The sequence below is a fragment of the Eucalyptus grandis genome, chromosome 3 (genome assembly GCF_016545825.1).
Source record: "Eucalyptus grandis isolate ANBG69807.140 chromosome 3, ASM1654582v1, whole genome shotgun sequence".
Classification (NCBI taxonomy): Eukaryota; Viridiplantae; Streptophyta; class Magnoliopsida; order Myrtales; family Myrtaceae; genus Eucalyptus; species Eucalyptus grandis.
Window position 1 is genome coordinate 39,334,452 of NC_052614.1, and position 15,852 is coordinate 39,350,303.

Sequence of the window (15,852 nt, forward strand, 5' to 3'; positions counted from 1 at the left end):
ATGGACAATCCCATCAATCTAAATGAAACTCCAAGTAGAAACTATGACTACTTTATTTTCCTTCATAGATTTCACAGTTGCAAGATTTCATCCCAATTGCCCATCTTAGCATATATATGTTGCCTGAAGGATATAGCGTCCACTATGTTGAGGTTCTAGTTTTGGATCAAATTCCTGCCTACTTTCTCTCCTAACTTAACATAGCCATGCATCCTACACCCCATTCACCAAAGATGCCTAAAATGCACCATCTGGTTAAATTTTAGAGATGAAGGGATGAAAACTAAAGAAGGGCAGATATCCTAAAACAATTAGTTAATTCTTAGCTTCAAGTAACTTTTACCAGGAGTCAACTTAGTAAATAAGTTATATTTGGTGAAACACATGCAGAAGAGAAGTCATGATGAGGCCAAATGAAGAAAGCTAAGGATGGCTAATTATTAGCTGTGTGAGGAGATAAGCTAGCAATACTCATAAAGCTTATCACCAATCTCTATACGGAAGAAAGAATGGCCAAAAGAACCTATTCTCCGATCAAGTCTAAAATGGTTACACGACCAGAACCTAGCCACAACGGTGGTCAGGGCTTAAAAAGAAAATAGCAAAGGATAATAGTATATGATATGAAGGAAGCGCATATCAGAAGGTCAATCGTGTTGGTCAGGACTTAAATAGAAAATAGCAAAGGATAATAGTATAATATGAAGGAAGTGCATATCAGAAGGTCAATCATGCATGGAAGATTTATTGAATGAAAAGGAAAGGTCTTTTAAAGTAAAATATGATTTGATCAAAAGGGAAGCGGTCGTTTGATGAAAAAGGTCACTAACGTGGTCCTTATTGTAATTTATATCAATGTGACTTGGTTTGGTTCAACATTCAAACCACGTCTTACTCATCCTAAGGACTATAAAAAACTTGTGACATTACTCCAATATATCTATTGTTATTATAAAATATAGGGAAAATTCCAAATAAAAACTTAAAGTGACCATGATCGTTTCAAATAAGAGCTTAAAGTAATCATGGTTGTTTGAAATAAAGGTCTGACCTCACCAGTCGTCAGCTAGCTAAATATTTTGACTAGTCAAAGGCGTTATCATCCAATTACAATTTCAATCTTACATTATTTTTATTCTTTTCTTTTCTTTCCTTTTTTTCAATTTTTTTTTTTTAGCAGGGGCTAGTGGTCGCCAATGAGGGTCGAGGGCTCTATGAGCCTCGCTAACCACTGGTAAGGGCTGACCAGCCCTCATTGGCCCTAGGAGAAGCCAACCCTCGCCAGATGGCTGCGAGGGCAGCCTCCCTTAGGGTGAGGGTCACTAAGCCCTCGTTAATCCCAAAGCAACTAGAAAAAGAAAAAAAAAAAAAAAAAAAATTTCGAAAAGAAAATAAATGACTAAAATACCATTTATCAGCCAAAAAGTAAGGCCCTTATTTAAAATAGACATAGTCACTTCAAATCATTATTTAAAATAAAATCTATTTCATGTCCTTATTTGAAAAAAATGAGAACACTTCGGGCCCTTATTTAAAATAAGATCCACTTCAAACTCTTATTTAAGAAAATGGCATTTCAAGCCCTTATTTGGAATTTTTCTTAAAATATATTCAAAAGCACTTTCAACTTATCTATACATATATATAACAAATAGATCGGATAGAATAGCTTTCCATGATTGTATGAAATATCAGAATATTGTCATTCCGCACTTTTGCATTAATGGACATCATCGATCCATATGACATTTGAGGGCCACAAGGAGACAAAATTCTGTTTCTGAGCTCTTTCCTTTAGCCATGTGGCTGCACTTGTGTATTGCATGTGGCCTTTAACTCTTTTGATGTGAAGCCGAGCTAATTACGTGCACATTTAAGCCAAGCCAAATAGTAACATTTTTGGGGCCATCAAAGGGGGAAAGGGGGGAAATATCTTGATAACAAAGCAAAAAGAGCCAAGCTAATAATTTTTTTTTTAGAATAAATTTATGGGAAAAGAGCAATGTGTGGAGATTTATTGTGATGAATTTGATTTTAAAGCCCCAAGTTCCGGGCGCTCGAAGGCAATGAGAATTCGAAAGGATGAATACCTTTAAAGTTACATGCGAGGGAGTCATTTGTTTTCGAGTTTTTGGCGGTTGTCTTTGTATGAGTAAGATACATGACAAGTGAATTCTTGTGGGAGACAAGCTTCCTCAAGTGAGAATTAGGAAGCAAAATTGTTGATTATACCAGAGCATAACGGTGTGGGATGATGGTGCCGGGGCTTCTTTTTCTTTTCTTCCCCCCCCGGGCACCCCTCCACTCATTGTGTTTCTCTCTCTGAGTGCAAGCTGGTGCAGGGGCTCCCCTTGCTGTACAGTTGTATAGCGTTTTACAATAGTTAATATATCTTTTATCTTTACCCAAAAAAAAAAAAAAACGGTGTGGGATGATGTCGACTAAATATCGAGGTGTGTCTACAAATCCCTTCCACAAAATATGAGACCACCTACAAATCCATTCAACAAGGTAGGAGAAAAGTCTTCTTGACAAAGCCTAAATTGTATGCGTAGTAGGTTTAGTATTAAATGAGGAAATCATTACAACAATAAAGAAGATGTACAACTGAAATTAATATCGACAAATACAGTTTTTATATCTTGTCTTATTTTGAAGCCAAATACGAGAAGACATTTATCAAGAAGGTTACATGGCACAACATGTTTGACCTGTCTTCAATGCAAACTCTTGCTATAAGGAATCCCTAAACATATTTTCCTAATCCGAAATGATAGATATGCCGACTTTTCAAATTTGAGTTAAAAGGAAAAGCAATTTGGATATGATCCATATTTTATACTTTTCGTGCTACGCAACCCTAACTTAAGACTCAGAGATGTGTGATTTCTGAAGCATTTACTCCCAATAACACAATCACATTTTGGTTTTACACGGTAAAAGAATTTTTTTTAAAAAAACATTTCACTACCTGCGGCGTTTATTCAAAAAAATAATAAATTGGGCCCATCCAAGAACTGGGCCATGATAACCCAAGGTAGGCCCAATATCTAGAATATTATGTTTTATGAGTAATAGCCCGAGATGGACGCCTTGTCAGCAACATAAGTCCAGATTTTGATATCATTGGCATTGTTGATTGAATTCCAGAAGAAGAAACCAAAAATAAACGAAATGTAAATTAAGGTTTTTCTGAGTTAAATAAACTATACTATTAATTTCAATTTTAGTTAAGTACATGTGGTTGAATTAAATATAATATTTCATTTAAGTTAGAAAATGATAAGTTTTGTTAAGTTAAACGAATCATATCGTTTCTTTTGTTCTTAATTTGATAGATTTGATTGAGTTTAAAAAAAAAAAACTATATCATTTACAAACGAATTTTAAGATATATTCGATTTATTCCTTATTTACAATTGAAACTTGATAAGAGATGGAGTTCATGGATGACTAATCAACCAATAATACTGTTAGCTTCAGTTTTATTAGAAAAAACAAAAATGCTCTATTTTCTAGAAGGATATTTCCAGAGAATGAGCTGGTTCTCAGTAGGCCCGTGAGAGCTTAGCAATTCCCTCTCCCTCTTGCTCCACAACAGTGCACACACCTGAGAACCGGTGTCCACTGAATTCAGACACATGCCCGTGCATGTGTTCCAAAATTTAACACATCGGTCACTCCCTCCCGAGGCCAGTAAATTCACCTGAAATGGGCACCAAGCAAGGGCTTTCTCTTCACAGTGGCTGTGTGGGCTTCAATGTTGTGAAGCCACTGAGTGCCGAACTTCAAAAAGGCTCTAGATCTGTTCCACAAGTAAAGGAGATTGTCATTTCCTCCGCTAGCCAGCTGTTTTCCCGAGGGCGACCATTTCAGGCCCCAGACTTCCTGGTGATTCCCGCTGTAGGTTCCAACAATGTGGGATCTGAGTCTCACATCATTGTTGATGACCATACAGTCCATGCCTCCTGTAGTGAGGACGTGATTGTTCCAGGTCAAGGAACCAACTCGGAGTCAATGGCCTCCTCTTAAAATTCTCAGCTGCATAAGAGGAAGCGAAAACAAAAAGCAAAAAGCACAGCCTGAATAAGAACCCGTCAGCCACAGGTGAAACGCTAATGCTATCAAAACAAGAAGCAACCAGCTTACCTGTCTTTGAGCAGAGAAATCCCAGAGCTGGACATGAGAATTTTGTAAGCCGATGGCAATACGCTGACCATCAGGAGCCCCGCTCACGCTCGTGACAGGACCCTCCTCATTATTGAAGGTCACCTGTTCTGTAATAGAGCCGTTGGAGGCATTCCACAAGTACACCGTTTCGGAAAGAGCAATCGCTACCACGTCGTTGGCACCCCAGTCCAGCAAGTTCAGATTATAATCATCCGATATGTTAGGGAATCTAGCATCCTCTGGCAGGCCTATCAATTGACAAACCAAAGAAAATATTTCAAAACACTAATTCCACGGTCTTTGAGAGCACAAGCAAAACCAGTACATACTAATGTTCCGGGGAACAAATGCTAACTTGTTGGTCAAGTTTTATGTCATCAATAAAAGAAACAGCACTGGGCATGAATTTGAGGCTACCTTGGGTATCGATCGACAGGGCTTGATGAATTTAGACCGGTAAGCAGTGGGGGAGAGCCAGCTTTTTGGGATTAGCCCTACTGGGGTCGGTGGCTTGTTCTTGAAGGCCAGGATTCGACTTCGGTTCATGTCAAGTGCCTCTGCGAGATGCTTCTGGTACGCCTCACTTGATGCTGACATCACCGCAGACTTCTCCTTCCACTTCTTCCCTCCAGTCAAGAGAGAATGAGCGTAGTCGAAGTCCATAGCCGAGCGGTTCGGGATGAATCTGTCCAACTGTCATTATAAAAAAAACACAACCCAGAATTAGAAGGAAACAATCATATTCAAACTTACTAACAAAGAAAGAAAAAAGAAGCAAAATTGCTTGTGAATCCTCTAAAAGAGGAATTAATCCTAACTTTGTTGTTCTACAGTGAAAAGTACCATATGGTTTGTTCTCTGTCTGCGACGAATGTTACCAGAGAATGGTGACAAAAAAATCCTAAACCCACATAATTCACAATTTTCACTGAATAACATCATAAAATAAAGCCGTAGAGAATTCACATTGCAACTCAAGTATCAATCAAAACCCTTCATTTGTAGAACATTCATTACCGAAAAAACAAACGACTCTCAAAAGTCTCTGTAAAGAAAAAAAAAAGGCACCTCAGAATCAGAAGGAAACAATTCTATCGGAACTTACCAACACAGGAAAAAAGGAAGAAGCAAAATTGCTTGTAAAATTAATCCTAACTTTGTTGTTCTACAGTGAAAAGTACCGTAAGGTTTGTTCTCTGTCTGCGATGAATGTTACCAAAGAATGGTGACAAAAACTCCTAAGCCCCACATATTTCACAATTTCCACTCAATAACATCATAAAATAAAGGCCTAGAGAATTCACATTGCAACTCGAGTATCAATCAAAACCCTTCATCCATAGAACATTCATTACCGAAAAAACAAACGACTCTAAAAATTCTCTATTTAAAAAAAAAAAGACACCCAGAATCAGAAGGAAACAATTCTACCTGAAATTACCAACAAGGAAAGAAAAAAGAAGCAAAATTGCTTGTGAATCCTCTAAAAGAGGAATGAATCCTAACTTTGTTGTTCTATAGTGAAAAGTACCGGATGGTTTGTTCTTTGTCTGCGATGAATGTTACTAGAGAATGGTGACAAAAAGTCCTAAGCCCCACATAATTCACAATTTTCACACAATAACATCATAAAATAAAGGCCTAGAGAATTCACACTACAACTCGAGTATCAATCAAAACCCTTCGTCCGTAGAACATTCATTATCGAAAAAACAAACGACTCTAAAAAGTCTCCGTATAAAAAAAAAAAAAAATAAAAATAAAAAGCACCCTAGAATCAGAAGGAAACAATTCTATCGGAACTTACCAACAAGGAAACAAAAAAGAAGCAAAATTGCTTGTGAATGATGAATTAATCCTAACTTTGTTGTTCTACAGTGAAAAGTGTCGTATGGTTTCTTCTCTATCCGCAATAAATGTTACTAGAGAATGATGACAAAAAGTCATAAGCCCCACATAATTCACAATTTTAACTCAATAATATCATAAAACAAAGGCCTAGAGAATTCACACTGCAACTCGAGTATCAATCAAAAACCTTTCTCCGTAGAACATTCACTACCGAAAAAACAAATGACTCTAAAAAGTTTCTGTAAAAAAAAAAAAAACAGCACCCCAGAATCAGAAGGAAACAATTCTATTGGAACTTACCAACGAGGAAAGAAAAAAGAAGCAAAATTGCGTGTGAATCCTCTAAAAAGAGGAATTAATCCTATCTTTATTGTTCTACACTGATTAGTATCGTATTGTTTGCTCTATGTCTGTTGCGATGAATGTTACCAGAGAATGGTCACAAAAAAGTCCTAAGCCCCACATAATTCACAATTTTCACTCAATAACATCATAAAATAAAGGCCTAGAAAATTCACATTGCAACTTGAGTATCAATCAAAACCCTTCGTCCGTAAAACATTCATTACCGAAAAAACAAACTACTCTAAAAAGTCTCTATTTAAAAAAGAAAAATGCACCCCAGAATCAAAAGGAAACAATTCTATCGGAACTTACCAACAAGGAAAGAAAAAAGAAGCAAAATTGCTTGTGAATCCTCTAAAAGATGAATTAATCCGAACTTTGTTGTTCTAAAGTGAAAAGTACCATATCGTTTGCTCTCTGTCTGTTGTGATGAATGTTACCAGAGAATGGTGACAATAAAGTCCTAAGCTCCAGATAATTCACAAATTTCCCTCAATAACATGACAAAATAAAGGCCTAGAGCATTCACATTGCAACTCGAGTATCAATCAAAACCCTTCATCCGTAGAACAATCATTACCGAAAAAATAAACGAGTCTAAAAGTCTTTATTTTTAAAAAAAAAAAACAAAAAAACAAAAAAAGCACCCCAAAATTAGAAGAAAACAATTCTAACGAAACTTACCAACAAGGAAAGAAAAAACAAGCAAAATTGCTTGTGAATCCTCTAAAAGAGGAATGAATCATAACTTTATTGTTCTACAGTGAAAAGTACCGTATGGTTTGTTCTCTGTCTACAATGAATGTTACCAGAGAATGGTGACAAAAAAGTCCTAAGCCCCACATAATTCACAATTTTCACTCAATAACATCATAAAATAAAGGCCTAGAGAATTCACATTGCAACTCAAATATCAATCAAAACCTTCCGTTCGTAGAACATTCATTACCGAAAAAACAAATGACTCTAAAAAGTCTCTACAAAAAAAAAAAAAAAAAAGAAAAAAAAAAAGCACCCCAGAATAAGAAGGAAACAATTATATCGGAACTTACCAACAAGGAAAGAAAAAAGAAGCAAAATTGCTTGTGAATCCTCTAAAAGAGGAATTAATCCTAACTTTGTTGTTCTATAGTGATTAATACCTTATCGTTTGCTCTATGTCTATTGCGATGAATGTTACCAGAGAATGGTGACAAAAAAGTCCTAAGCCCCACATAATTCACAATTTTCACTCAATAACATCATAAAATAAAGGCCTAAAAAATTCACATTGCAACTCGAGTATCAATCAAAACCCTTCGTCCGTAGAACATTCATCACTGAAAAAACAAACGACTCTAAAAAGTCTCTATCTAAAAAAAAAAATGCACCCCAAAATCAAAAGCATACAATTCTATCAGAAGTTACCAACAATGAATGAAAAAAGAAGCAAAATTGCTTGTGAATCCTTTAAAAGAGGAATTAATCCGAACTTTGTTATTCTAAAGTGAAAAGTACCATATCGTTTGCTCTCTATCTATTGTGATGAATGTTACTAGAGAATGGTGACAAAAAAGTCCTTAGCCCCACATAATTCACAATTTTCACTCAATAACATGACAAAATAAAGGCCTAGAGCATTCACATTGCAACTCGAGTATCAATCAAAACCCTTCGTCCGTAGAACATTCATTACTGAAAAAACAAACGACTCTAAAAAGTCTTTATTTTTTTTTTTTACAAAAAAGGCAACCCAAAATTAGAAGGAAACAATCCTATTGGATCTTACTGACAAGGAAAGAAAAAACATGCAAAATTGCTTGTGAATCCTCTAAAAGAGGAATGAATCCTAATTTTGTTGTTCTACAGTGAAAAGTACTATATGGTTTGTTCTCTGTCTCCAATGAATGTTACCAGAGAATGGTGACAAAAAAGTCCTAAGCCCCACATAATTCACAATTTTCACTCAATAACATCATAAAATAAAATCCTAGAGAATTCACATTGCAACTTGAGTATCAATCAAAACCCTTCATCCGTAGAACATTCACTACCGAAAAAATAAATGACTCTAAAAAGTCTCTGTAAAAAAAAAAAAAAAAGCATCCCAGAATCAAAGAAAACAATTCTATCGGAAGTTACCAACAAGGAAAGAAAACGAAGAAAAATTGCTTGTGAATCCTCTATATTTGGAATTAATCCTCACTCTGCTGATTTTCAATAAAAAGTACTGTGAGGTTGGTTCTATCTGCAATGAATGTTACTAGAGAATGATGACAAAAAAGTCCTAAGCCCCACATAATTCACAATTTTAACTCAATAATATCATAAAACAAAGGCCTAGAGAATTCACATTGCAACTCGAGTATCAATCAAAACCGCTCCTCCGTAGAACATTCACTACCGAAAAAACAAATGACTCTAAAAAGTCTCTGTAACAGAAAAAAAAAAAAAAAAAAAAAAAACACCCTAGAATCAAAAGGAAACAATTCTATCGGAACTTACCAACAAGGGAATAAAAAAGAAGCAAAATTGCTTGTAAATCCTCTAAAAGAGGAATTAATCCTAACTTGATTGTTCTACAGTGATTAGTACCGTATCGTTTGCTCTCTATCTATTGCAATGAATGTTACCAGAGAATGGTGACAAAAAAGTCCTAAGCCCCACATAATTCACAATTTTCACTCAATAACATCACAAAAAAAAGGCCTAGAAAATTCACATTGCAACTCAAGTATCAATCAAAACCCTTCGTCCATAGAATATTCATTACCGAAAAAACAAACGACTCTAAAAGTCTCTGTAAAAAAAAAGGGGCACCCAAGAATAAAAAAGAAACAATTCTATCGGAAGTTACCAACGAGGAATAAAAACGAAGAAAAATTGCTTGTGAATCCTCTATATGAGGAATTAATCCTAACTCTATTGTTTTTCAATAAAAAGTACCGTGAGATTGGTTCTGTCTACGATCAATGTTATCGGAGAATGGTGACCAAAAAGTCCTAAGCCCCACATAATTCACAATTTTCACTCAATAGCATCATAAAATAAAGGCCTATAGAATTCACATTGCAACTCGAGTATCATTCAAAACCCTTTGTTCATAGAACATTCTTTACCAAAAAAACAAATAACTCTAAAAAGTCTCTGTAAAAAAAAGAAAAAAAAAACAGCACCCTAGAATCAGAATGAAACAATTCTATCAGAACTTACCAATGAGGAAAGAAAAAAGAAGCAAAATTGCGTGTGAATCCTCTAAAAGATGAATTAATCCTAACTTTATTGTTCTACAGTGAAAAGTATCGTATGGTTTGTTCTCTGTCCGTGATGAATGTTACTGGAGAATGGTGACAAAAAATTCATAAGCCCCACATAATTCACAATTTTCACTCAATAACATCATAAAATAAAGGCCTAGAGAATTCACATTGCAACTCGAGTTTGAATCAAAACCATTCGTCTGTGGAACATTCATTTCCGAAAAAACAATTCTATCGGAACTTACCCACAAGGAAAGAAAAAAGAAGCAAAATTGCCCGTGAATCATCTAAAAGAAAAATGAATCCTAACTTTGTTGTTCTACAGTGAAAAGTACCGTATGGTTTGTTCTCTGTCTGTGATGAATGTTACCAGAGAATGGTGACAAAAAAGTCCTAAGCCCCACATAATTCCCAATTTTCACTCAATAACATAATAAAATAAAGGCCTAGAGAATCCACCTTGCAACTCGAGTATCAATCAAAACCCTTCATTCGTAGAAGATTCATTACCGAAAAAACAAATGACTCTAAAAAGTCTCTGTAAAAAAAAAAAATGCTCCCCAGAATCAGAATGAAACAATTCTATTGGAACTTACCAACAATGAAGGAAAAAAGAAGCAATATTGCTTGTGAATCCTCTAAAAGAGGAATTAATCCTAACTTTGTTGTTTTACAGATATTAGTACTATATCGTTTGCTCTCTGTCTCTGTTGGGTGTGATGAATGTTACTAGAGAGTGGTGACAAAAAAGTCCTAAGCCCCACATAATTCACAATTTTCACTCAATAACATCACAAAATAAAGGCCTAGAAAATTCATATTGCAACTCGAGTATCAATCAAAACCCTTCGTCCGTAGAACATTCATTTCCAAAAAAACAAACGACTCTAAAAAGTCTCTGTAAAAAAACAAAAAACAAAAAAACAAAAGGCACCCCAGCATCAGAAGAAAACAATTCTATTGGAACTTACCAACACGGAAAGAAAAAGAAGCAAAATTACTTGTGAATCCTCTAAAAGAGGAATTAATCCTAACTCTATTGTTTCAATAAAAAGTACGGTGACGTTGAAACTGTCTGCGATGAATGTTATCAGAGAATGGTGACCAAAAAGTCCTAAGCCCCACATAATTCACAATTTTCACTCAATAACATCATAAAATAAAGGCCTAGAGAATTCACATTGCAACTCGAGTATCAATCAAAACCCTTCGCTCGTAGAACATTCATTATTGAAAAAACAAACAAGTCTAAAGTCTCTATTTAAAAAAGAAAAAGGCACCCCAGAATCAGAAAGAAATAATTCTATCAGAACTTACCAACAAGGAAAGAAAAAAGAAGCAAAATTGCTTGTGAATCCTCTAAAATAGGAATTAATCCTAACTCTATTGTTCTATAGTGAAAAGTACTGTATGGTTTGTTTTCTGTCCACAATGAATGTTACTAGAGAATGGTGACAAAAAAGTCCTAAGCGCCACATATTTCACAATTTTCACTCATTAACATCATAAAATAAAGACCTAGAGAATTCACATTGCAACTCGAGTATTAATCAAAACCCTTCGTCCATAGAACATTCATTACTGAAAAAACAAACGACTCTAAAAGTCTCTATTTAAAAATAAAATAAAATAAAATAAAAAAGCACCCCCAAATCAGAACGAAACAATTCTATCGAAACTTACCAACAAGGAAAGAAAAATGAAGCAAACTTGCTTGTGAATGCTCTAAAAGAGGAATTAATCCTAACTTTGTTGTTCTACAGTGAAAAGTACCGTATGGTTTGTTCTCTGTCTGCGATTAATGTTACTAGAGAATGGTGACAAAAGAGTCTTAAGCCCCACATAATTCATAATTTTCACTCAATAACATCATAAAATAAAGGCCTAGAAAATTCACATTGCAACTCAAGTATCAATCAATACCCTTCGTCCGTAGAACATTCATTACCGAAAAAAGAAACGACTCTAAAAAGTCTCTGTAAAAAAAAATCAAAGGGCACCCCAGAATTAGAAGGAGACAATTCTATCGGAACTTACCAACAAGGAAAGAAAAAAGAAGCAAAATTGCTTGTGAATCCTCTAAAGAGGAATTAATCCTAACTTTGTTGTTCTACAATAGTTAGTACCGTATGGTTTGCTCTCCGTCGGCTGTGATGAATATTACCAGAGAATGGTGACAAAAAAGTCCTAATCCCCACATAATTCACAATTTTCACTCAATAACATAATAAAATAAAGGCCTAGAAAATTCACATTGCAACTCGAGTATCAATTAAAACCCTTCGTCCGTAGAACATTCATTACCGAAAAAACAAACGACTCTAAAAAGTCTCTGTAATATATATGGCATCCCAGAATAAGAAGGAAACAATTCTATCGGAACTTACCAACAAGGAAAGAAAAAATAAGCAAAATTGCTTGTGAATCCTCTAAAATAGGAATTAACCTAACTTTGTTGTTCTATAGTGAAAAGTACGGTATGGTTTGTTCTCTGTCTGTGATGAATGTTACTAGAGAATTGTGACAAAAAAGTCCTAAGCCCCACATAATTCACAATTTTTACTCAATAACATCATAAAATAAAAGCCTAGAGATTTCACATTGCAACTCGAGTATCAATCAAAACCCTTCGTCCGTAAAACATTCATTACCGAAAAAACATACGACTCTAAAAAGTCTCTATTTAAAAATAAAAATAAAAACGCACCCCATAATTAGAAGGAAACAATTCTATCGGAACTTACCAACAAGGAAAGAAAAAAGAAGCAAAATTGCTTGTGAATCCTCTAAAAGAGGAATTAATCCTAACTTTGTTGTTCTACAGCGAAAAGTTTTGTTTTCTATCCACGATGAATGTTACCAGAGAATGATGACAAAAAAGTCCTAAGCCCCACATAATTCACAATTTTCACTCAATAACATCATAAAATAAAGGCCTACGGAATTTACATTGCAACTTGAGTATCAATCAAAACCCTTCGTCCGTAGAACATTCATTATCGAAAAAACAAAGGACTCTAAAAAGTCTCTATATATATATAAACCGCCCTAGAATCAAAAGGAAACAATTCTTTTGGAACTTACCAACAAGGAAAGAAAAAAGAAGCAAAATTGCTTGTGAATCCTTTAAAAGATGAATTAATCCTAACTCTGTTGTTTTTCAATAAAAAGTACCGTGACGTTGGTTCCGTCTCTATGAATCTTATCAGAGAATGGTGACCATAAAGTCCTAAGCCCCACATAATTCACAATTTTCACTCAATAACATTATAAAATAAAGGCCTAGAGAATTCACATTGCAACTTGAGTATCAATCAAAACCCTTCGTCCGTAGAACATTCATTATCGAAAAAACAAAGAACTCTAAAAAGTCTCTATATATACATATAAAGCACCCTAGAATTAGAATGAAACAATTCTATTGGAACTTACCAACAAGGAAAGAAAAAAAAAGGCAAAATTGCTTGTAAATCCTTTAAAAGATGAATTAATCCTAACTCTATTGTTTTTCAATAAAAAGTACCGTGAGGTTGGTTCTGTTTGCGATGAATCTTATCAGAGAATGGTGACCATAAAGTCTTAAGCCCCACATAATTCACAATTTTCACTCAATAACATCATAAAATAAAGGCCTAGAGAATTCACATTGCAACTCGAGTATCAATCAAAACCCTTCGTCCGTAGAACATTCATTACCGAATATATAATTGTGGCCAAAACTAATGCTATTACCTAGTCTTGGTGAAGATGGACCGTTGCATGAATCTACAACATAAATAAGAATGCTAAAAGGATTAGGATTCTTCTATCTACTAAGATTTCAGTACTATTAGATTTGCGGAGCTTCCAATTTTACAAGGCCTTTCCTATTTTTAAGTAGGATTCATGTTCCTCTCAACCTAGTGTAGGTCTTAGTAGAGTATCTGAATAAGATTATTTCTTATGAAGAATGTAATGAACGCCAGGTGAATGAATTTGTTTTGAATTTTGCAAGCCTTTCTTTTGAATTGTGTGATGCAATTCTTCTCTTCATCTTGATGCTTAGGGAGGTGTGATGCTTCGAGGAATGTATCCTTCCTGACATGTGATTTGCTGCAAGTCCTTTTGGAATCTCAATCCTCGGAGGGCAGACTATTTTGGACTCAAGAGTTTCACGTCAATGCATTATATCCAGAAATGTTAAACATCACGTCTCCATTGAAGATAACATGTTCAGCCACAAAATATGCAATACCTTTTTTGGAGTTGATTACATTAAAATTCTGTGGGGGTCCGAGTGTGCTTAAGATTGTCAAGTGTTCATGAAATGGAAACAAAATCAATTTGTAGTTGGCAGCACTTTGGTCATGGTATGCTGTAGTAAGATCAATTGTCTATCTTTTCTCCGATAAAACAGATCAGTGGTCTGAAGAGGTGGTAAAAATGATAACTTCTGCCCAAGGTCGAAACTTGGCTAAAAAGGAAAAGGGCACATGGACAAAACAAGAGTGCTTGTGCAGTGTATAGGCACTCAGATAGTATCCACCCAAAACGGCTGCTTTGGTTTTGCGGGTGGTCAAATTCCCTTATATGCTCGCTGCAGAAGCCTTTGGAAGTTGTGTATTTCTAGATGACATCGGGAAGAAGACGAAAACTTGATAAAATGAATCAAATTTTGCAATGCGACCTTATGGAAAAATGTCAAGTTCTCGTCTGAACTAATCTTGTTTTGCCTCAACTCTTTTATGTAATGTTGCGTTTGCCTATTAAGGTGGATGCTTCTCAGCGCTTCTAGTTTTTTTTTTTTTTTTTCATCATTCATGTTGCCCCCTCAATGACATGATTTCATCAACTAATGGGAGATTGCTGAAGGGTGTACACACGTCAATGATGTTGCTCAGAAATTGTCTTCCAGTGGATAAGATCATCTCTCTCTCACACACACCAGCACAAACCCACGGCCTCACCCCTAATCTGTCTTTAGCTTTGAGTCTCTTGTTTGGGCTATGACAGGGAAGCCATCTGTTATTTGGAAGCGGAAGGTTTGGTTTATTCGATGATTAATGACTTCCACCACAAATCAACTGCCAGTCCACGTTTTTTACTAAACAGCTTTTGGGAGAGCCATTATAAAACAGGAGATGTTATATCCCCTAGCATGATCTCCTAGTGCTTTAACATTTTAACATGCCCGGCTGAGTGGGCTAATGAAAGCATATGTCTTTAGCTTATAATCCTTTTGTTGTTCCATTTATCTTTGTCATGTAAATAGCGGGACATCTAGGATTGCATATCTACCTTCCAAAAGGGTAGTATAGATTGTATCATCCTGTGACCATGAGGATTGCTTGCATTTCTCAAACAGAATGATTTTGCACCCACAAGCCACAAATGTTATAGAAGAGGTTGAAGTTCACATTTCACCAATTACAGTGCAAGTTGGATGAGCTGGAAGTTCTCAGAAACTAATTTATACTTATCCTATAGAAGGAAGAAAGAGATACAAGAGAAGAAGTGATTAGATTAATTGGAGAAAGCACACTGAATACGGTATCAAAGAGCAATATCGCTTTGCCTCCGTCCTAGGCTCACATAACTAGACCCTAATGATTAACAAAACATGTATCAAATCGCACCTGTCCGTGAGAAAAAGAATGATTAAAAGAATACTGCAGTTCTGAGCAGGTGCTTCTTGGTTGTATCCTCTGTCCTGCTGTTGATCAGCATGAGGTCCATTGTATCCTCCCCATTTGCAGCCACGAAAACCATGTCCTCTTCCTCGACCAAGCCTTTGGCATGACCTTGGTTGTGGTCCCAACCTCCATCATCATACTCAGAATTCACAAAACCATTCCCCGAAACGAGCAATATTATACGCTGTTACCAGCAAGCAAACATATGAAGGATTGCAGATGCAGCAGCAAGGGGTATTGCCATCTGCATATTCCTCAAAGAAGTACATTAACATTTTGGTGCCATTACAACAGAGAATGAAAACAATTTACTTAACCATGATGCAAGATCCCATATCTAAAACACTCCCTTCCATGCGATCTAAAAAATTGTTCAGTTTTGTGAATGCAATACCTCTAGATCTTGGTCTTCCTCTACCACCGCGACCTCTTCCTCGCCCATTAGGTGATCCCCCTATTTAAATGAGGAACATAACTAGAAGAAAATTAGAGAAATCACATTACAGTCACTAATAGACAATAATGACAGAATAATTTCTAGAAGTAACCCCTCATAACGAAGCTCTGACGATGTC

At 35.6% G+C, this 15,852-nt stretch overlaps 1 protein-coding gene across 1 annotated transcript; it reads right to left on the reverse strand.

Annotated features, from left to right (window-relative positions):
- Positions 1-4,014: 4,014 nt before the first annotated feature.
- On the reverse strand, positions 4,015-15,719 carry LOC104439612 (cell division cycle 20.1, cofactor of APC complex-like). The gene is made up of 5 exons (XM_039309594.1): positions 15,672-15,719; positions 15,255-15,461; positions 4,605-4,863; positions 4,150-4,418; positions 4,015-4,041 (listed from the first exon to the last, which is right to left on the reverse strand). Exons 1-5 carry the CDS (start codon positions 15,717-15,719, stop codon positions 4,015-4,017), a joined length of 810 nt encoding a protein of 269 aa, XP_039165528.1.
- Positions 15,720-15,852: the final 133 nt, after the last annotated feature.